Below are 23,424 nucleotides of genomic sequence, written 5' to 3' on the forward strand. Positions count from 1 at the left end.
GCAGTCAGGTTTGTATTACTGTAGCATTCCACACTTTGTAAATGTGATAGAGAGCAGAGACGGAGTTTGTCAGTGTCCTGGCAGTGCGTCCATCACTGACAGATGCAACAGGGCAGTTTTGAGAAGGGCCCCTGCGTTCCTTGTTTACGCAAGTGTTTTGTGTGTGCTATGTGTTCGTCTATAGCATTCTATAGTTGTCCAACATCATTACCAATGTGATCCCGTTTGAGAGCCTCGGCAACTTGTGATTAGCCTAAATGAGTCGCGACCGGGTGCCATGGTATTGGTACAGAACGCCAGTGCTGACACAAGGTGATGATTTTCTACCCTACTCATACGACAGTGTCTTCCTTATTATGCATCAGAGGTCCTCTTTTTAAACTCCATCCCCTAAGAGACTGTTTCTAGCACAAAAAGTGTGCTCGGCACAGATGGACTACATATTACTAATTAGGAGTCCATTATTTGGGTTCTTGCCAATAAAATATTGGGTCACATTACCTCAGAATAAAAAATATTTTAGCAGTCTAAGACTCAAATTTAACCTTATTAAAGATATTTATTTGAGGCTGTGACTGCAGCTTCATCTCTGCAAGGACACAAAGAATGCTCGCAGAGGCTTAGTGCCAAGATTAATAATAACGTTTTTAGTCTTTGAAGTCAAAGTGTAGAAACAAGTAGCTACATAAAGAACAGGCTTTGATTGAAACACAGAAACGTTCTTTCACAGATTAGAACACTGCTGGGAAAACAGTCACATTCTACAAAATACCACACAAACCCTCTCAGAGGTCATGAGGCCGGCACTCGCGCTACATTCTGAAAAGGAAAATATGATTTATACTCAAGGTTGTTGCCAGACTGCATTTCTTATATGCAAATCATGGGGAGGTGAAAAACAACATAAAGCCTACCAATTACTTCTGTACCCCGCCATTTCCCCCAGTGCAGTTACTTCCGTCAGCCTGAAAGCAGTGCATGCTGGGTTGTGAAATGTCCGGGAGACTGTCAGAGTAATGAGATACATCCTCCCCGGCTTTAGGTGTGACGTGCATCACGCGGCAGAGGGAACAAAACAAATCAATCGCACCGTTGATGGTGCCAACCTGTTAAATGGTTTTGTCTGGTGGTAACAGTGTGTGTGTGTGCACAGCTTTTTTTGGCACGTTTAATTCAGGAGGGACATTAAGAGCCAGAGGATTCCCTCAGGAGTTTAACTTAATTGTTTTGAACCCGTAACCGAAGCTCTAGGTTTTAAAAATACTTGTGGGGACATCGACTCCAGGTAAGCATGAATAAAAAATAAATTCGACAAACTTAAGACTGGCCTCTATCTCTAGCATGGACCGGAGGAACAATTACACCAATCAATATAGTGATAACAAAAATATTGTATGTATTATTGCTGTGTCGCAGTCAGAAAAGGAAAAGCTTTTTAACAAGAAAACAATCGCTTGTTGCCATTAACTAAACACATATTACATAAGAGCATCCTATAGTACATCTCACTCCTCCACCTGCATTCATCTGAACATCACCACTGCTTCTGTTTAATTGCAGATCAATTTTTTTTTCTTTCATTTCTATCCTCATGGGGTTTGGAGTTAATCTGGTGCCAAGATGCTCTGCAATCTGATCCAATTCCCTTACAGGCTCGACACACACGCGCACACACACAGGCACAGGCAAATAGAGAAGCTCTCTGTGGTGCCACCTCTCTAATCCTTCTGCTGCAGGGAGCGGCCAAAGTGGCGGCGTTCACCTTAGCCAACGCACAGACACTGTAGATAACGAACGACACAGACGGACACACAAAGTAACACACGTATCACAGCGGTGTCCGGGAGGCACCCAAAACACACATGATCCTAATGGACAGAGCCATAAGCCAGTGAATTCATCCCTTCATCTCAGTTCTTCTCCAGGATTTAAGTGCGCTACTTCTTTCCATCTGTGCTCTCGTCCCTTCTACCCTCCGTAAGAAGCATTCAGGACACCACGCCTCCTCCTCCATGTCCGCTGGCGGCTCCATTTCCACGGCAAATGATTTGAGGAAAATATGTTTGGTCATCAAATTCGTCGTGGGAAAACACTTATTGCAAATATAGCAGACACACACACACACACGCTATTCTCACGGGTTTTACTCAAGAGCATTATAAGCCTCCCATCTGAATTGATGCCCAAATGACCCTATGCCTAAGTGTTTGCTGAGCGGTCTCAATAGTATTGCATGATGCACGCCTTACAGCTTCTCCATCTTGGTACCAGAACACAAGCTCTGCCTAAAAATGAGTTTGCCGCTGTGGCCTTGTGTGATATTTACATCATGGGAAACTGCACCCTTCCCCTTGCTGCTTGAACAGACAAAAGGTGTCCAAACCACAGCACACGTACTAATGAGGAGAGAAGAGTGAGTCTCTAATCTCATGATGTGATTGATGGATGGAAAAGTCTGGTCCGGGGACAAAATATTTTGTTAAATTGCAGATCTGCCAGGTTCTACTTAAATATTTCAGTAAGCATTCAAAATTGCCGTCCCCAGAGCCACGATACTAAGCACGGCTCATAATAATGAATTACTCAAGCTACAAGAATTCCAATTATTGCGCCTCCTCAAGCGCCTCAAAGCCTTCCTATTTTCAATGTAGCATAAATTACGTTTACCCATGACCTAAGAGGTCAGGGGTCAGACTTGGTGTCATTCTTAAGGACACTTCGACAGCACGAATGAATGCTAACGCGGAAGGTCAGAGTCCTTCACTTTGAAGGCTGCCTCCTCACTCATTACATGACAGTAACTGCCTCTGGACAGTCGGTGGCTGATGAGGACGTACATTGTCATCCTTCCCTCAGATTATTTTGGCCCCTTTTTATCCCCGAAACGGCAATCTATTCAGTAATGGAAGTTGGCCTTTGCTCCACTTTCAACACGCTATTCTTGCTCTACTTTTAGGTTTGGCAAGATAATTATTCTTAGTTGAAAAAGTCTTAAGAAAATTTAAAAAAGAAAGACAAAGGAAAGGTCAGAGATGGACAGATGGCCGAACAGCGATGCATCGATGGGGCAGAGTGACAGAAAAATTAAAGAAACTGAATAGCAGAGCAACGGTTGATGGCTGGGGGGGAACCGGAGACAAAGCCGGGAGGGGGGGCGGGTCCCCCTCCCGATTTACAGCGGAGTAACCTGACGGGGTATTTGTGGCGAGCCTGTGGATGAATAATGTCTGAAAAAGTGTGACGTAAGACGAACTGTACGCGACCCACGTCAAAGATGGCAGTGTGAAGAAACAACAGCCGACACAGAACAAATGTGCGACACCGGTGGCTATTATTTTTTAATCAAAAATGTCAGTTATTGTGGAAAATGCTCACTTCCACTTACCAGTGTTTTATGAGGGGCCGTTGGCTTTCTTTTAACCATAGTAGTTACCTGAAGAACATTTGTATTTTCTTCATGCATGGGAGATTAGTCATTGCGGTATGAATATATTACGCTGTACTTTAACTTAAAGTCACAGCAACCTTTACTTTACCTTAACGCACATGCATTCAGTGCAGTGCAGGTGGAAAAGAAAAAAGTACATGAATCTCACATTCATGTAACGAGGTGCATGTCTAACAGGAACTAAACAGACACGGATGTCATTTTTTCGCTTTGAGGATTACTTGAGGACAAAGAGCTAATCGGCTGCTACAGACCATGGAAATTGCCATAGAGCATCAGACAAAACATGTATATGGCCATTAAAATGAATTTCAGATGCATTGATGGAGATTTGCTGTAAACAGTGTTGTGCGCTGCATTATTTCCGTGCTTTCAAGCAGCTATTTGCACGACAAACAAATCTCTCGCTGCAGACAAACAGTGTGTGTGTGTGTGTGTGCGTGCGCGCCACACATCAAGAGTGATACGGAGGAAGAAAAATAACATCCATTGTTCAGTCGATTTTCCTCACATTACCGAGAGATCCTGGGGACCAAGCGGAAGCTGCGAGGCCATCAGGCGGCGGCGTAACGGGAGTTAGTCCTGGAAGCAACGCCGCCATAAAGCGCACACACAGAGGGAGAAGGGGGGGAAAAGACGAAGGGCAACACGGATGGATTTTAAATCAATGTGGCCACAGAAGACCCCTTACAGGGATTTACAGTCCACGGTTGCACAAACGGAAATGTGTGCTCATAAAATCTGATGTTTACTTTCAATTAATCAAAATGGAAAGAAGAGACATTAAGCACAAAGTGCATCCATAACTTTAGATGTACTGAAGAGCGTCCCATAAAAATGCAGCGGCAGTGAGAGAAAGTTTCTGTGGGCTGATTCATTGTCAGCAAGGCAACCCAAACAGTCTTATTCTATGAGGTTGTATGCAACATGCATTTGCTGCCCTGGTCTTTTAACCCTGGCTGTTCCTTCAGCATTGAAGTAATCTTTTTGAGTTTCCTTCTCTGCCGTGTTGAAGTTCGAATCCAAAAAGAGACCGGACTAAATTAAAGACAAATTACCACATTCAAAAAAAGGAAGCGATAATGGCAGTGAATAACAAGGCCATTCAAATGAGGTTTGTGATTGAACAATGCACTGTCCGATAAGTACCGTTTAAGAAAGAAAAAAAATCATTCCCAAACACTGCAGCCACATGCTGATCCCGTAGAGCGAAAGCACAAATGGTCAATTGAGACATGACACAGCGATGAGTGGTGAATTAAAAAATAATCACATAACCTGCCCTTCCCAGTTACAGATCCATTCGACTGCTTCCACTGTTCCCGGCTTCATTTTAGGGCTCTACCCTGATCTTATATCAGTCTCCCCTCACCCAAATCCCATTATTGCTCACTGTTGGGTTAGTCAGCCAGTCATGCATCCTCTTTTTCCACTTTGCTTTCATATCTCCAACAACCCCCCCCCACCCGCTCCCTCATTCATGAGGCTGTCAGCAGTTAATGGAGGCATAATGAGCTTGTTGTCTATGAAATGATGAGAAGCAGAAGTGAATACAGCTGCCTAATGATCAAAGAGCATCAACACACACACACACACACACACACACACACACACACACACACACACACACACACACACACACAGAGAGAGAGAGAGAGAGAGAGGTGTTGTCCACTGAACGCACTTTGATCTATCCTCTGTGTGGAGGTACACGATTAGTAACTTTGACCCAAAAAGGCAATTTTTCAAGCCAACAAGCCAACAGCGCCCTCCATCTCCCCGCCCGCCCCCAACGATCCTTTATCTTGCTGTTTCACGCCATCCTTCTCACTCCTGCCAAAAGCTGGTCGGGGCAGAAGTGAGTTTTCCAAATTTGTGAGACTGGAGTGGCTGCGCATGTGTCCGCAGACTGCTTGTTGTGCCAGACTAAGATTCAGATGTATTCTGAGCCAAGACACCCACACTGCAGCATTTCACACAGCCAGAGGGAGAAAAAAACACACACACACACACACACACACACACACACACACACACACACACACACACACACACACACAGATGGGAGACAAGGGAAGGACAGACGACCAGAAGGGCAAAAGACAATTTTTTTTTTTTTTAAACACAATTTTTGTCCCTCATCATTTATGCGTGACGTGCATTTGTGCGCTTGGTGCAAATCCCTTTCCACATAAGAATGTCTTTTTTCATGCATTGCTTAAAAATACATCTGCATAATGCAACGGGTACACATTGAGTCGATCGCTGTTTTCCTGTCGTCAAGCGCCATCGGCAACCACAGAGCGTAAATATTTTTACTCTTTGTGGGAGCAGTCGAGGGAAAAGTGGTTTCTATGCACGAGTTTCCCATCCTATGTATCCTATCTATGGATCTAATCCATCTCATGATAAAGATGTTTTCATAGGTTTGTTTACAACATGCTTTTATCCAGTGAATTGTGATGAACCCTTATAAAAAAATTTTTTTTTTAAATTGCGTTTCATTTCAATTTGCTCAGGTCATTAAGGGGAAACCCCTTGGTTCCACTCCATACATCAAAATAATGCGACTTCCCCACTTCGGAACAATTTTTGTAAATAAAACTGATATGTCATGGAAATTAGCAATTACGTGATAATTTGTGGTGACTTTAAGTGATACGTCTTCAGACTCAAATAGACAAAGTATGCAAATATATACGGAAACTTGTATTTGGGCTGTTTTTTCTCAAATCCGAGACACATTACGGAAGTAAAATATCCAGAAATAACTAGTGTGGAAACACATTGAGGCGTTTTATGTGGTAATGGTTTTACTCACACTCTTACAACTAGCTCCAACCGCTACGGCAGGGTGGTGTAAAAATAATTTCTGCTCTATCTGCTGTGCGGTATACTGGTTGAACCTGTATAATGGCACAGCAGATATACATTTACATTAGCTGGTTTCATCAGGTCTCCCAGTCAACTCGCCTAAACTCTCCCATTATTTTGATTATTCCGATCTGTGCGCCTCCTGACGTGAACAGGGACTCTGAGTAAAGTGCACACGGCAGAATAAAGCGTAGCATTTGCAGCACTGTTTATTTGTTTTCACCAACCTGTTATTTCCCTCATTTGACCCTCAATTTCCGTTCAGGGACATCCCAACGTGGGACTGCGTGGGTGATTTAGACAATAGAACCCAAATCATTTGAGTCTCCGTCTGGCGCCTGATGTGCTTGGATTGGGTTGACGGTCGTTTTGTAAGCGGGATTTTTTCATCGCTGGTTGTGATCTGACCTCTGTGTATTATGCGAAATGCTTTGTTCTCTATGCTGCTGTACAACATAGTGAATATTCATACGTTTCATGTCTAAAGAGTACAAGCCGCTGCGGAGACCATTTAGGATGCATTTGCTGCATAACGAAGACAATCCTTCCTCTTGGCTCCAATTTCAAAAAGCTCAAAGTTACTTTATAAACATAAAAAGCTTTACTGAGTTTTACAGTAATACTTTAAAGCACCTTGAGCTGCATTGTATATATGAAAGGTAGTATATAGATTAAGTTATAATCATTATAAATAGTAGAAGTAGAATAAATTGTTGTACACGGCGAGGTTTGGCATAATGTTTGACCCTGAACGTTAAATACGGTCTGAATGGTGTTAAGATTAATCTGAACAAGATTTTCTTTTCACTCCAAGAAACATCCGGTTTGGTTTTGGAGTGCCTACAACTTGCCAACATGTCACAGGGTCGCTTCAAGGGGTCACAAGCAAATGTGCAATCACATATGAGACGGTGAAGTTGAGCAGCAGAAAAGCCAAATATAGATTTAGCTACTGAGTAGGAAAGAGTGAAAGTACAAGGAGGAAACCGGGAAGGAAAGAGCAGAGAAAACCAATACACCCCAAAAAGAAGGTAAATAGTGAATGGGAAAACATGGACGACAATAAATAAGTCAATTGAAAAAAGGAAAACTCATGAGCTCACTGGTGGACAAGTGGAACATTTTTTCGTCTAGCCCATTTCCAAATGCTGGTTTTCCTGACGGAATATTAAAATATGCCTGCAGGGCAAAACGTGCTGCTGGTTTGAATATCAAAAATGGGAACATTCATACAGCCAAGGTGTTTAGGATGGTACACTGACCACCCAGAGGGACCACAAGTCAATCCGCGTTATATTATAGGCGCACACACTCCCACACGAGAACTTGGTATTTGATAGACTGCCGATTTTCCCACAAAGCATGTAGGAGTCTCATGTTTATCATAGGTACTCAACTGTGAGTGACTGAATCTAAAACAAATCCAGTAAATCACATTGTACGATTTAAAATGCTATCTATATCTAATTGATATATATATATATATATATATATATATATATATATATATATATATATATATATATATATATATATATATATATATATATATATATATATATATATATAATCAGTTTATTGCATGACGTAAGTATTTGATACATCAGAAAAGCAAAACTTTATATTTGGTAGAGAAACCTTTGCTATTACAGTAGGGGTGTAACGATTCATTTTAACAACGATTCGAAACACGATTCATGGTTGCAGATTCGATTCATGGACGATCTGGGGTAATTTAGAACGATTCGATTGTGACTTAAAATCAATTCAGTAACTTTACTTGACAGTGCAGGCAAAGTTTCTGAGATCCCTGTTTCTTGTAAGGAAATCAGGTTTAAATGAATTATGGATATTATAAACAAGCAAACAACAATTAATGGCAAATGTATTAACCTTTAATTTGAAGTGCCATTTTCAATGTAAACATTACACAATGTTTGGATCAATTCACAGAACCCCGGAGTTTCAACCACATTGTAGGGTCGCATGTCTTTACAGATAAACTTGGCAATTGTTACTGTGATGCTGAGTTTCGTGCTGGCGAGGCCTGAGGTGTCTGCAGAGCTGGAGTTACCTGCTGCTGCTGCAGCGGTAACGCTGCTAGAGGTGCCTGACTGTCGGCGTTGTTTAATCCCACGGCGCCTTAGTAGACGGCTGGAAAGATTCGTCGTGTTTCCGTGGTTTTTTATTTGGCGTCTACATATTCTACAAACCGCGACAGACTTATTTAGAACACCTCAGTGTTTGCAAAAGCCAAAATGTTTTCACGCGCTGGATCGATAAGTTAGTTTGTAAATGTCTTGCTCGCAGTAGTCTCCTCCACGCTGTGTTTTGTTGCTGTTCAGAGTTTCGCGCGGCTGCCACTGCGTACTGATGACGTCAGACAGGCAGACTGACTGAATAGAGTAACGTTTAACGTGCTAAAAAACAAACCAACAAACACACACACACACATCCATACCGTTTTTGTACTTAAATCCAATGTGCGGTTTCCAAGTATCGGTACAATAGATTATGTACCATTTCAATCGATATATGTCGTCCGGAATGCCGATTTGCGGAGCGCAGATCAATTCAGTTGGATCGCAGGAATATAAATCGATTAATCGATTCAGTGAATGAATCGTTACACCCCTAAATTACAGACATCCTACATTTCCTGTAGTTCTTGACTAGGTTTGCACATACTGCAGCAGGGATTTTGGACCACTCCTCCTGGCAGACTTTTAGGTTTCGGGACTTTCAGCTCCCTCCAAAGATTTTCTATTGGGTTCAGGTCTGGAGACGGGTTAGGGCTCTCCAGGACCTTGTGGAGCTTCATACGAAGCCACTCCTTAGTGGCCCAGGCTGTGTGTTTCGGGTCGTTGTCATGCTGGAAGACCCAGCCACGACCCTTCTTCAATGCTCTGAGGGAAGGAGGTTGATGGCAAAGATCCCGCGATACACGGCCCCATCCATCCTCCCCTCAATACGGTGCAGTCGGCCTGTCCCCTTTGCAGAAAAGCATCCCCAAAGAATGAGGTTTCCACCTCCATGCTTCACGGTTGAGATGGTGTTCTTGGGCTTGTGCTCATCCTCCTTCCTCTAAACTCGGCGAGTGGAGTTTAGACGAAAAAGCTCTATTTTTGTCTCATCAGACCACATGACCTTCTCCCATACCTCCTATGGATCATCCAGATGGTCATTGGCAAACTTCAGACAGGCCTGGACCTGCGCTGGCTTAAGCAGGGGGACCTTGTGTGCGCTGCATGATTTTAATCCATGACAGCATTGTGTGTTACTAATGGTTTCCTTTGAGCCTGTGGTCCCAGTGCTCTTCAGGTTATTGACCAGGTCCTGCCGAGTAGTTCTGGGCTGATTTCTCACCTTCCTCGTGATGCACCTTCCTCATTGATGCCCCACAAGGTCTTGAATGGAGCCCCAGACCGTGGGGGATTGACAGACATCTTGAACTTCCATTTTCTAATAATTTAGCCCATCCCAGTCTTGTGAAGGTCTACAATGTTATCCCTGATGTCCTTACACAGCTCTCTGGTCATTGGCCATTGTGGAGAGGTTGTAGTCTGATTGAGGGTGTGGACAGGTGTCTTTTATACAGGTAACAAGTTCAAACAGGTGCAGTTATTACAGGCAATGAGTTGAGAACAAACCAACACGTCTGGGAGAGTCAGAATTCTTACTGGTTGGTAGGTGATCAAATACGTTTGTCATGCAATAAACTGCAAAAAAAAGAAGAATTTTAAGTCATGTGATTTTCTGCATTTGTTTTTTAGATTCCGTCACTCACAGTTGAAGAGTACCTATGATAAACATTACAGACTCCTACATGCTTTGTAAGTGGGAAAACCTGCAAAATTGGCAGTGTATCAAATACTTTTTCTCCCCGCTGTGTAATTAATTGTATATAAATAAACGTGTGTGTCCGTCCACCGGGGACATAACTTGTCTCAGCGCCTGCATATCATCTTTACACTCTCCATCACCAAGGTGATTGACAGCAAACTAATTCCGCATTATCATCCTTGGTGGATTGACAGCTCTTCCTGTGTGCGTGTGTGTTTTCTGCACACACACACACACACGCACGCAAGCAATGAATGTCCACAAAGGCTTTAAGATGCAATATTTATTAATTTAAATAGATTCCCAATGATTTCTCTTCCAACCACAGCCATCTTTAATTCACTTGATTCTGACTTTGAGGGGCGAAACCATTAGCTGAACACGCTATTGTTTGAACAATGCTTACTCACAACTACAATGTCCACCAGCTGTAAGATATCAAACTTTACATTTTATGACTAATGTGACGCAGCTCTACATCTCAAGAAAGCACGAATGGGCTAAACAGGGAGTGGCTTGTATGTACAGCAGTGTGCACATGAGCTGTACTTATTTGGACTCCTTTGAGTAGCCGGCTCCCTCCTGGGATTGGTGGCAAAATGAAAACAAATATCTTTCCCCCCTGTTCTCTCAAAAACACTCGACGACAAATTGCGCTTCCCATCAAATCATCATGCAGACAGATTTCAAATCTCTTTTTCATGTTCCACTCTCAGTCTCACACTGGAAACACAGCAGCAATAATTAGAATTTAATGCCCTTTGCCGCAGAAAGAGGAAAGGCGTCACTTTCTGGCCCAGCGTCAATGTTCTCTGCTCATTTCTGCACCCTAGGAAAGAAAAGAACACCTCTTTTCTCCTTATCTAAAAAATAAGACAAAACTGAGCCATTAAAGCTGCGCCACATGCAATGTCAAATGCAACAAAGTCTCAACTGTCAGCACTCCTCACGCACATGAAGGGAATTCCCAATTACGGCTAAACAAAGTGACAGCCAACAGTAAAACCTGCCGTTTCCCGGTGGAAGCGATGAATATGCCATGAAACAAAAATCGGTGACACTAAAGATCCCGTGTAAAACAGGTTTAGACCTTCAAACGCTGACGCGTAGTGTGTCCCCAAAGCCGGTTCAAATCAGTTCAAGAACAACATGCATTACATCAGCTCTAAAAGCTTCATCACTTTGGATCAAAGCCCAACTTTCTTTTCTGCTTATAATCCTTCACTGCAGCTACCTTTGCCAAATCCTGATCTGACATAGAGGCTTGGAGATTAGGTGCCAAATACAACATAAAGACAGCTCTGAGATTCACTGGAAAAGGCCCAAAGTGTGGGTAAGACAGTGAAACACGGCACAGGAAAAAGGAAATTCAGAATACAAGTATAGCCAAAGGCAGGGTTTACACACACACACACACTTTACTTTACCAGAAAAAAGGAAACCTTGAGCACTGACCCAGTCCGCAACATAATTACACTACCATATTGACAGAAGATCTAGCGCTTACACAGATCCATTTGTTTGATCTGGCCAAAAAAAGTCCTTTTGCATAATGTGAAGCCATTACACGGTTTGTCTAATTACCACAGGAAGAGGAATAACCAAACGAGCAGACTGACCCAAATGCATTTTGCCTGCTTAAATAGAGCTTCACCTTAACGTAGCACTTAAGATGGAAAACCTTTCCAACTGAAAAATATGAGAATCTCATTGAGCGAGGGACTGCGGGTAAGACTGGACAAGCTGGCTACCCTCACAAAAACCCCCATGGGATTTCAAATAGCCCTGCTCCCAGGGTGGAATGATATCCATTTCATAGATGTGCATCTTAAAACCCCCCGCCCGAGTTTCGGAAAAGAGCAAGTCACAAAAAAAGATATGTATTTAACAATTGGTCAAAATAATTTGAGGCATGGTATTTTAAGTCCATCCCGTTGATGTCAATGTCAATCATCGGATTGTGCAGCATATGCGTTGGGAGAGTAAACCACAGATGTTGAATTCCTCATGGACCTCAGGGATTACTTGTTGGGTATTGAGAAATGGGGATTTATGCATTAAGTAGGTACTCAAACGGACTTTCCGTCATCAAAACTAATGATCGTCAAGCGTAAAAAAAAAATAAAAATAAAAAGAACACAGGGGTGGGCAGAAATGGCTGACTGAACAGGCAATGAGGCGCCCAATCAGCGGTCCAATCACTGATTATGAAAGCCTCACGCTGCTATGGCAAGATCCATCATTAACCAAATCAGGACTGGCTGAGATATTGCGTTTGGCGGTTAAATGAAAGGTCAGCCGTCGATCTCTCTGCTCAAGTCACGACGACAACACAGCAAAGACGGGGCAGCCAAAGAGGAGCGAGGAGAAACCAAAGCCTTTACAAAAGGGAGTACAAAATAAATCCGCTACGTAGGCAGTTCCACGATATCTAAGGTTTCCCTGTGAGCTCCAGCTTGACAGCCCACTCGGAGCTCAAACCCTTACAAACAGCACCGGGAGTAACTTCCTGCAACAGTCACTGTTGCCAGGCAACTTAGTTCTCCAGGACATTCGATCGGGGAAAAAGTCTGGGGCTGCGGTGAGTTCAAAGACTGCGCCGCGTCTCAGGATTGAAGGCTGCCGATGATAGAGGACGGGCGATGCGAGCGGGCGGCGAGATGAAGGGAAAGGGACGGGTGGCACGTCGGGGCCTCCCATTAGGAGCACATGAAAGCTACAAATTTGCACGTGTGGCTTCGAGACGCGCGCTCGTATCGGATTGTGTTACATCCAGTGTGGCTTTTTTGCTTACAGAGTATCTCTGTGTACACTAAATGTGTTTTTACAAGAGCAGGAGACTGTGTGGGTGTGGCAAAAGCAGGAGAGACTGTGTGCATACGTGATACAATAGTTTAATGTCCGTAAGACTTTGCCATTACATTCCAGTGCGGGGCTGATTAAAATGTTTTAAAAGCTCTAATTGCACTGCAAATCAGACTGCACGCATTAAGGTGTCCGAGTGCAAACCTCCAACTAAAGAGCCCAAGAGGGGAAACTGGTCATCTTCAAAAACAACAACATGTACTTGGCAAAGTGTGCGTTCGTCCTCGGCGAATAACCGCGGCGCCGTCTTCTATACGACCACAGAACACTTTAAAAATAGACGTCTCTCTCAAACACTCGAGCTGCGACAAACCGGCACGTTTAACCAGACCCAGCTTGTAAGTAGTAGCAGAGTTTAGCCTCCGCGTTGCTTAGGGAACGCGTCTCGATACCTGCAGTGAGAGCCGGGCTGCGTCACGGTGCGGACGGGGACAACGTGAAATGCGATCTCAACACGCGGCAGGGAAACGCAAGCGCAGGACAGGGAGAAATAAGAAAATGGAGCGCGAGGCAGTGAGAAAGTGAGACCCCTGGTGGGAATCTGACTTTGAGCAAAGATGGGTACCGACAACTGCTATGCGAGTGGCCAACTGCTACGCTGTGGCCTCTGCTCTCCATGTCGGGGCTGAACTCCTCCGAACAACTGAAGCGAGGTCACATCGCGGGTCCCACGTAAAGTTTGTGTCTCACATCACCATGTCTCTCATCAAGGTCATTTCTTTAGCTAAGCACCCTCCTCGTCTCCAGACGCCTCTTCCCCTCCATCCATTCCTCAACTGGGCCATTACCTGAAAAGGCCATTACCTGAAATCTCCTCAGAGATGAGGCCTGACTTTAAAGTGATGCTGTCATACTGTAGTTTAGAACTTTTTGGCAGTGCTAAAGCCAGACCGATTGAGATATAACCGTTTTCAGAAGGCGAAATGCAAGGGGAGCTTTCATTTATCAAAAATGTTATTTCTCCCCCCCCCCCCAACCAAAACAGGATGCACAAATTGCTGACAACAATCGTTAAATTGGTGTCGACAGACGCACTCAGAAAATGTTCAAACACTCACTTCTAGGATTTAATTTACTGTTTGTACTGTTGACATCCATTTCCACCAATTTTAAAATTGCATTTTCACAGTTTTGCGCAGCACTAACGTCCCCTTCATGTGAATCACAGGTAGACGGCACATTAAAATTCCTGTGGAGGATCCAGTTGTTTTGCAGACCAGAGAGGACGAACGGCATCGGGTTGTCTGCGCTGACTGCATGAATACAACCCGAAGCCAGAGGAGCCTTTTCATTTGCAGTTAACTTTTTTTTTTTGATGATTGAAGTGTGACAAAGTTGACATCTGCCTTGACAACTGAAATACTGCTTCCAAAAGGAAACAAAAAGGCCCCTTTTAAAATAATACCACAGCCACGTGAATATTTAAATATACAGCCAATAATTAAAGCAGGCATTCGGTCATAAGCCTTTTGATTTCTCTATTCATTCAGGACTATTTTTCCTGATGAAATCGGGAAAAGCCTGCATGCAAAACGCATTTGGGATTGCTGCTGGTAGCAGACATTTGCCTAAACCCCAAAACACACAAAAAACAAAGACGTACCTGTTTGGCGAGGTTGACAGCGTCGGCGTGAAGTCTGTTTCTCAGGTGAGGGTCCAGTTGGAAGGCAGGCGCAATCTCCACCACCTTCAAAACAACGGCGTTTTATTTATAAAACCACTATGGATTAATGCACATGTATGAACACCTGCACATTCTGCCCCTTGAAAAGCTTTACAACTGACAAATATGTATAGCATACAAGTAACAGTTATTGGTTTAGACACTAAGGACGGAAAAGCTTTAATTCTGACGTTTGTGCTGCTTTCTACACATCAGACCTCAAAATGATCATTGAAAGGAAACTTACTGTAAAAAAATAAAATAAAATTAAAAAAGGCACGGCTCAGCACTTATTATCCCACCGACCCAAACCTACAGAAAAACAAGTTCATTGGCCCCCAGAAACCGGTCTGACCCACATCACAAATGTATCCATCACTTTCATCTGATGGATGTTTCAGCGCTCCCTGTCATCAGTTAGTAGTAACAACCATAATCTGGAAAATGGTCACTGAGTGCGTTGGCCTTTCCATAGGAGAATAAGATCGATGCGGTTCACCTGCTCCGTGTGCCATTTGGAACCGGGCCGATCATTCACGGAGGCTTTATCGGGTGGGTATTTGTTGGTGAGCAATGAGTCATAAAGTAATACGGCCATGAAGCCAAAATAATTAACTTACAGCTAAACTACACCGTACATCTGCACAGTGGAGTATATATATAGAAAACTATTGAAACGGTCTCATAGCTTTCTACTTGCTCAAAAACAAAGTACCACAGACTTAGTTAGCTTCCTACTAACAATATGTAAATACATTAATTTGCTTTCATTTCAGTTTTATAAGACGGGTTTCATGCCACTGCAAGTTAACCCATCCACAAAGAATGTATGAATCCGGTTCAATATGATCCTTGTACGATTAAACTCTCCAAGTATGCACTTCCAAGAGATGGAGAAAATACAAAAAGCTAAAAATATCGCGCTTTACCATCCCTAATCTATTTCAACAGGCAACTATTCTCGTTTTCTGAGATTCAAAAAGATCTTAGATTAAGGGCAAAGGCAGATTAAGTCTCACAGAATCAAAGAGCAGCGGCTCTGGCATGAACAGAGCCGCTAATATGATTATCATTTATAATTTGATTAAAAAGGAAAGGAAGAAAGTGATGGAAACGCATGATTGAAACCGCTTTGAGGTGTCAATAGGTAACGAAATATTACACATGTTAAATCAACCTCCTCTGATGAAAAGCATTGTTGTATTGAGCATAAAGTGACAAAATGAAATTTCTCTCATTTGGTATTCAGACTTTTATTTTGTTATTTTGACAATCGGGTGCTGTAATAAGTAATTTCTCTTCAGTACAAGCTGGAAAAAATGTATATATCCTCAACTAATGAATGACAATTTAATATTATATGCTATTAGGAGAAAGATTTTGTTGGTTTGGTGGAGAATTACGGCAGTTGCTGCGGTTTTGGCCAAGACTGCAAATCACCTAGCATTCGCAGTAGCTAATTGTTATTGCTGCTTAATCCTCCCCGTCCATGATGTCTACGATAGCCGGGGCCACCAGTGGCATAACAATCATTGCTATAATCAAGACAAGCGCATTTATTAATGTGTTGCTTAATCGGCTTATTTCCCTAAATATAAAAAAGGGAAATAAACCACTACAGCCTTTTGTTTTTTTCAGTAGCCTGCAGTGCTTGAGGGTGCGATTCCTTCCCATGACCTTAGTTTAATTATCCATTTCATGCTAATCTACGTATTACTGCAGCGATGCCATGAAGATAATCGGAGATAAATTCAAACAGACGGGGACTTCACCTTTTGGTGCCTCCGCTGAATGGAGCAGTCTCTCTCGTAGAGGTGGATGACATTACCGTATTTATCACCTGGAAGGGGGGAGAACAGGGAAGTAGGTGAGACAACAACAATAACAAAGGATATAAGATAATAATCAGTGGTGTTCAGGAAATGAGTGGTTGACTTTGACAAACGGGGAGGAGAAATAAACATTCACTGGCACTAAATTCCCAACCTCTGACAGCAATTTCACACATGCGACTGCTTTAAACCGACCAATGTGTGTGAGGCGGGAAAAGACACATCTTCAGACTGAGAAGACAAATGGTAGAATCCGCTATCCGAATTCTTTTTGGTAGCATTCTCGCTAGTTGGACCACAGTTAATTTCATCCGGCATCTCAGATTTTTCCCTTAAGGTCCTTTAATGTGCAGACAGTCAAACAAAAGATTGGCCAGTAGAATGTGTGACATGTGCCTTCGCTAGCATTCTTCGCTCCCCTTTTTTTGCAGCTGTAAAATTTGAATCTCCTTCTAATATGCATCATAGTTGAAATCACATATTTGAACAAAGATTGCAACCAAAGATTGCAACCCATCGGACCGATCTCACACAGTGAGACCTGAAAGATCGCCTCGACCCACTGGGGCCTGCAAGGTCGAAGCAAAGGGCCAGGAGACCAAATGAGACCGTGGGAGGTTGAGAAGGGAACGAGGGAAAGGAGCCAGACAAAGAACAGAGGGAAGCTTTAAGAGGGAGGCATGATAAGAGGAAAGGCTAAATAAACCAGAACGCTTGCAATGACACGGCTTTTATCAGGTAATCCTGAAAATTCACAAAAGCCTTCACATGCCCTGAAGACAGTGATTCATCACAGCGACCACACACACACCAAGTATAAAGTAAACTCTGACACATGCACGGACATAAACACACAATGTATACCCGATAAACATACCCATTCACAAGCCCCGTACAGGTAATGTCTAAAGTGATGATACTTTCTGTAAATGTCAGTGTTGAGTGGTAGTAGTTACATCGGCTATATTGTGAGGAAGTCCTCGGCTGGCTCATTGTCGCTTACTTCTTAAGTTTGAGGAGTTGTCTGTGCTCAATAATGAACTTGGCTCAATTGGCATGAACAAAAAGGAACGGACACACAGTTAAAAGGGAAATACAGAGAGAAAGCCGTAAACGCACTTACCGAGGATCTGTACTTCAATGTGTCTCGGCTTCTCAATAAACTTCTCAACGAACAGGGCTCCGTTCCCAAAAGCAGTCAGGGCTTCAGAGTAGGCCCGCTGGTAATTCTCCTCCAGTTCCTGACAAACAGATGAGAAAAGATAATCCATACACGTCTGACTTCGTGCCGCTATTGAAGAAGCAAGAGTGACAGCAAAGGATCCCTGTGGTTTTCAAAGGCCTTGAGTGCAGCAACGACTATATTTGAAGATAGTTTACGTTCTCAGAATCGGGTCAGTTAGTCATATTTCAGTGAAAGTGTATAAGTTTGCAATAATTCCACTTCTATTGCCCCATATTCCTGTCATTCACATGGGATGTTGCCGCCCCACCCTCCTTTCTTTCTTCATTCGACACAAATGTTTAGACCCCCTAAGGGAGGAAGATTCTACATGACACCACTGGCACGCTGTTTTAAGAGGTTACGAGGGAGCATGCGGGGGGGTTATGACACAATCTGTCTGATGTCCAGCGAGCCCATCCGCCCAAGTCTGAGTCACCACAATGCCTGATCAGTCATGCCTGATCAGTCACCAGTCATGCCTGATCAGTCATGCCTGATCAGTCACCAGTCATGCCTGATCAGTCACCCGTCATGCCTGATCAGTCACCCGTCACCCGTCACCCCTCACCCGTCACCCGTCACCCCTCACCCCTCACCCCTCACCCCTCACCCCTCACCCCTCACCCCTCAATGGGATACGCTCCGCGCGGCATCTTCTCAACGAGTCGACCAATCACTGGCGTGAACGTTCCCACACCTGATGGGCCCGGACGGAGGACACCGAGGAGGAGATAGTGACCAAATGTTTTTTTAATTTGTTTAAAGAAGATCATATCTCCTTCAGGATGAAAATCTATGTAACTTTAGTTTAAGAAATGCTGTGTTCACAACCGCTGAATGTAATTTTTCCTAAAATCTCTTGTTAGACTGAATATAAAGATTAACAATGATCTGACAACATTGCTGGTGTGTTTGTGCTGGTGTGTCTGGCTTTATTTTTACTTATTTATATCTTCAATTTGGTTACTTCTTCGTCCCACTTTGCATAGCCATTGATAATTACAATTTACTTTTTCTTTTTTTTTTTTTGGCATGGTCTTTTGTTAATAAAATACAGTATAAACAAAAAAAGGAGCCGCTATTGAAGGCCTCGAAATGGAATAACTCATTAAATGCGGCCAATGTGCCGTGCATTCCAGTAAGTTATGATGATTTAGATTCAGAATTCTAGGTCTATGAGGACAGGAATGTATATTTATCGGTTTCGCATCAGAGATTCTATATCAACCGTGCAATCTTAATTCCTCTGTTCCTTTCTCCTACTGTCTGGGTTCATGATTGAAGGAGTTTGCATATTGCTCAGCTAAAACAACTACAGTAGTCACATAAGCACTTTACAGAGAAAAAATAATGGCTTCTACAACGGTTAGAGAAAAATACCACATAATGAAAAGGCCATTTGTAAAAAGAAAGCCTCTTCAAAAAATACTTTCAACGCTAAATTACAAGTGTTGCAAAAGGATTTAAACACGCCAACCGAGCAAACGCTTCAAAGCGTAGATGGACCTCCATTTCTGTGAAAGACTTGAAACATTTGAGGCAGCCAGATTCCATTTGCACTCCGTCTGTCAGCTTTTGACACTGGAGCTCCGATACGTGCCGTTCTTCTATTCTCCTACTCTTCTGGAAAGCACATCACGTCAAACCCGGAGCAACATTTTTTTATTTTATTTTTTGTAGTCTGGCACTTTAATTACGCCGTGCTTATCAGTAAACCTACAGATCTCAACCGGCAATATGTTGAGGAGAGTTAAGCTTACTCTGTTAGCTCGGCATACAAATGACCCACGAGCCTTAAAAAGGAACACAAAGGCAACCTAGGCGCTGTTGCGTGGGGGTTCCAGCAGGAGAGGGAGCCCTCTTTGTAATTCACTCACAACACACCGAGGCCCCTGCGACTCCGCTGGATAACTAGAAATGTCAACCGCTAATTAATTAGATCGAGGCACAACTTGGAAAGGGTCACACTTTCAAATGGTTGGCGGCCGACGGCCAGTCGATCAGCCAGTAAGGCCCAAGTCAAAACTCTTTTCCCCCAATTGTTCCAATGAGGGGAGATCGAGCAATTTGCAGCTGTTTCACCACTGATTCCCCCTATTCTATCTGATTAGACAACCAGTTTAACATGGTCAAGTTCCGGAGGCCGCCATGGCGGCGAGCTGCTCGGGTGGGGGCGGAAACCACGCCACACCGGCCCCAGTACACCACTGATGGGATCATAGCAAAAGCTGCCTGCAGGCCTCCGTTGAAATAAACGGAGGTGAGAAGGTGGCCCTTCCTGCCGTCCCGCAGCCCACGGCGGTCCACTTCCCCTCTAAGAGACGGTGATTAAACCAACCACCAAAGGGCATTAAGCCCCTTCTGGGGAGGATTTCTGTTTGGTTTCATTTTGCCATAAATAATTTACAATATTTTGTAATAGATAAAAGGAAAAAAACAACAAAAAAAAACACTAAAATTACCCTACCATCGAAACATGGTAAGTATTATTGGACCTGCTTGGCTCATTTTCCAATAACAATCAATCAGAGGTTAAGAGTTGTTTCTAACTTTCATTAGAGACTAGACATCTTACAACCAAGACCTACATACGCAAAACTATAACTAAAGAATAAGATGATGAGTTCTAAGGTCACACAACCCAAAGAGGTCGGCATCTCTGTGACGGCCCGTCACAGCGTCACGGATGGTGGTTTTCCTCCCTACCGATTTCCATTTCCCGACCGTGTTTGTTTATTGTGTGCAATGTCCCCCCCCGCCCCGCATGTCACAAAGATTGCTCATGTGGGATACTCGACGCACATGCAAGACTCGTTTAAAGTTTATGATCCTTCCTTTTGCGACACACGTTTGAAAAGTGGCCCCTGGACAGCTGCAACATTAAAGACATTGTTTTCTTAACGTCCTCTGAGAATGAGTAACCATCACACAGGAAATCACTCTGAAATTGCTTCCGTCACCCAGAGCGCACACATCAAAACACACAGGGTGATTCACAGTCGGATAGACAAACAAGCTCACCTCGTACTCCCGGACCACCCTCATGCCGCGGCCGCCTCCTCCGTAGGCTGCTTTGAAGATGATGGGGAAGCCGTAGGTCTTTGAGAACACCTGCGCGTCCTGCAGGCAGGAGATGGGCGCGTCGGTTCCTGGGACCACAGGTACACCTAGACAGAGGAGAGCGGGGTGAAAAGGAAACGTTTCACTCTGAAGATTCTCAATGCTGTGCTTCGTGGCATTAAACGCTTAGCACATTTATTTGGTGAAATTTGTGCGTCGTGATCGCCAGAAACTACTTTTCGTAACCGCACTTTAGACGGAATCTTCCAGCGTTTCTTGGGCAGATGGAACAAATTAAAGCCTGAAAAATATGGCTTAAAATGCACATCCCCGCCACAGATATAATTAATGCTGGGGGAGAAAAACAAAAACAAAAACCTTCAGACATCAGACAATCATCTCGTCTACGGTCTCACTGCTTATTATTATCACTCTTATTATTTGAGGCTACCGAAATACGGCAGTCATCATAGCAGCTGCGACGCCTCGCGGGCCTTCCGGGTACCTGCACTGATGGCCAGGGAACGAGCCTCCACCTTGTCGCCCATCTTGCGGACCGTTTCCGGGCTCGGCCCAATAAACCGCACTCCGGCGTCGGAGCAGGCCTGGGCAAAGTCCGACCGCTCCGAGAGGAAACCGTAGCCCGGGTGTATGGCGTCCACGTTGTTGTCCTGGAGAGCGCAGAGAAGGTCACATCCATTACATTGCTTTGTGTTGGATCTACTACATTTTTTCGGTAATCACACCAACGCGTTGGTAAATATGTCAGTCGAAACACTGGCTTAGTGATTACTGCTTATAAACACATCCCACTGAAGATAATTAAACTGAGAAAGAGCAGATTCCAATATTCAACTACTTGTTTTAACACATTGTTTTTGTTTATTTATTCTCAGGTTTTGTGCAAAACTATTAGCCAGGGGAAACCAGTGAAGGGCAATGTTGCCCAGTTAAGCAACGGGAGTTCTGTTAAATACAGAGCCACCGCGGGGCGCCAGTTATCACCTGCCCGACTACTGCTAATGGAAATCACACGTCCACTAACCTGCGCTGCACCAAAAAAGGACGTACGCATCGGTTACGGCAAAAGGACACCAAGAGCTAGTGACGCACATTTCCTATTCCTACTCCATCTTTGTTGCTATTGCCTTGATCATCCTCAACTCAACGGACACCAGCGGGGAAACTGAGCAAGCACAGAATCTGAGGGTTGGGGGGGAAGGTACAGACACAGACACACGCACGCACTCGCTGCAGAGCTTGACCGCCCAAGCCGTCTTTAGATCAGTGTGTGCCATCTGCTCTTGGATACGAGGCAGGCTATAATTATGGGCTGTCCTGTTGTCAAGGGAGCGGTTACTGGCAGGCCAGAGCAGGCATGGAGCCACACACACTAAACCCATCCAAGTGCATGCAAACAAGCAGGTACACAGAGTGACACACGGACACAAATGCAAAGAGACACGGACAGCAGATGAGGCAAGATTATACACACACACGGGAAAAGGCATGGATGGTTACTTTGGCCTTGCAGTCAAGGAGTAATAGACAAAGGAGGTACACAGAGTTATAGTAAAGGAACACACAGAAACTGAAAAGTCACAGGGAAGAGAAAGAATGGTGAAGGAGGTGGAAATTGAAGGTTGTACCAAAGAACAAGAGGAAAGAGATGGTCCAAGGAACGATGGGCAAATGGAAGGAAACGAGGAAAGAGACATGGGGGGTATTCCAGAAAGGAGGTTTAACAAACTCTGAGTCTATCCCTGAACTCAGAGTTGACTCTGAGACGGGAAACTGAGTATCAGGTTCCAGAACAGCTGATCTGCGTTAGTTCAATCAACTCGGGAGTATGTTCACCTTGAGTTAAGCACGTGCATGACGATTATAAAAAGCCATCATCAATGGAGCCCCGATAGCACTGGTCACCATGACAACAGTAAATAAAAGAGCAAGCTGCCATCGAGTTGGAGGTCCTTCTGCAGGCCTACGGTGAGTATGAGCATGTATTTCGCTACAAATGCAATACAGCTGCAGCAGCGAAGGAGAGAGAGACTGCGTGGGGAAAGATTGCTGCCCGAGTCAACGCGCAAGTTTGAATGTACTGTTCCATTGACATAACATTTAACTGCAAAATCGTCGCACCCTATAGTTATGAATACAAGTAGGAATGAAATCTGATTTTCATTTAGGTGCAATCCAACAGGGGAAAAAAGGACCTGGAAGCAGCTAAAAATGAAATATAAAAACATAATTCAAAAAGGTATGGCATATATTGCTAGGCTATGATTGCACCTCACTTTAATTTAAATTCATTTTTTTTAATTGACTTAGGCTATTAAACGTAATAAAAAGTAAATATTAATTCAGTGGTTACTTGAAATAGTAAATTAAACCCCTAATAAAATGTTTTTACAGGTCTGTTCACTTAATACCCCACTTAGGTATAAAATAGTGTCTCTCAAAGTCATTTAAAAAGGAGACGCTGTAGCCTACACCAACAAGCATTAAAATACTAATTAAAAAAACAAAGAAACATTGAGTTTTGCTCAGCAAACAGAAAGAAGGCAGAGGCCGTAAAAACAGGTGGAGGGCGACCTCCACCACCTCTGACAGT

At 43.7% G+C, this 23,424-nt stretch overlaps 1 protein-coding gene across 2 annotated transcripts in view; it reads right to left on the reverse strand.

The window, feature by feature from the left end:
- Positions 1–23,424, reverse strand: part of pcxb (pyruvate carboxylase b) — a 202,432-nt gene that overhangs the window by 164,619 nt on the left and 14,389 nt on the right. For both annotated transcript variants that reach the window (XM_078106395.1, XM_040182101.2), the window contains 5 exons: positions 21,316–21,481; positions 20,772–20,917; positions 17,649–17,766; positions 16,466–16,533; positions 14,634–14,717 (listed from right to left, as the gene is read on the reverse strand). In XM_078106395.1, coding sequence (XP_077962521.1) covers positions 14,634–14,717; positions 16,466–16,533; positions 17,649–17,766; positions 20,772–20,917; positions 21,316–21,481 — 582 coding nt within the window. The remainder of the gene's footprint in view (positions 1–14,633; positions 14,718–16,465; positions 16,534–17,648; positions 17,767–20,771; positions 20,918–21,315; positions 21,482–23,424) is intronic.

The sequence above is a fragment of the Gasterosteus aculeatus genome, chromosome 7, assembly GCF_964276395.1.
Source record: "Gasterosteus aculeatus chromosome 7, fGasAcu3.hap1.1, whole genome shotgun sequence".
NCBI lineage: Eukaryota > Metazoa > Chordata > Actinopteri > Perciformes > Gasterosteidae > Gasterosteus > Gasterosteus aculeatus.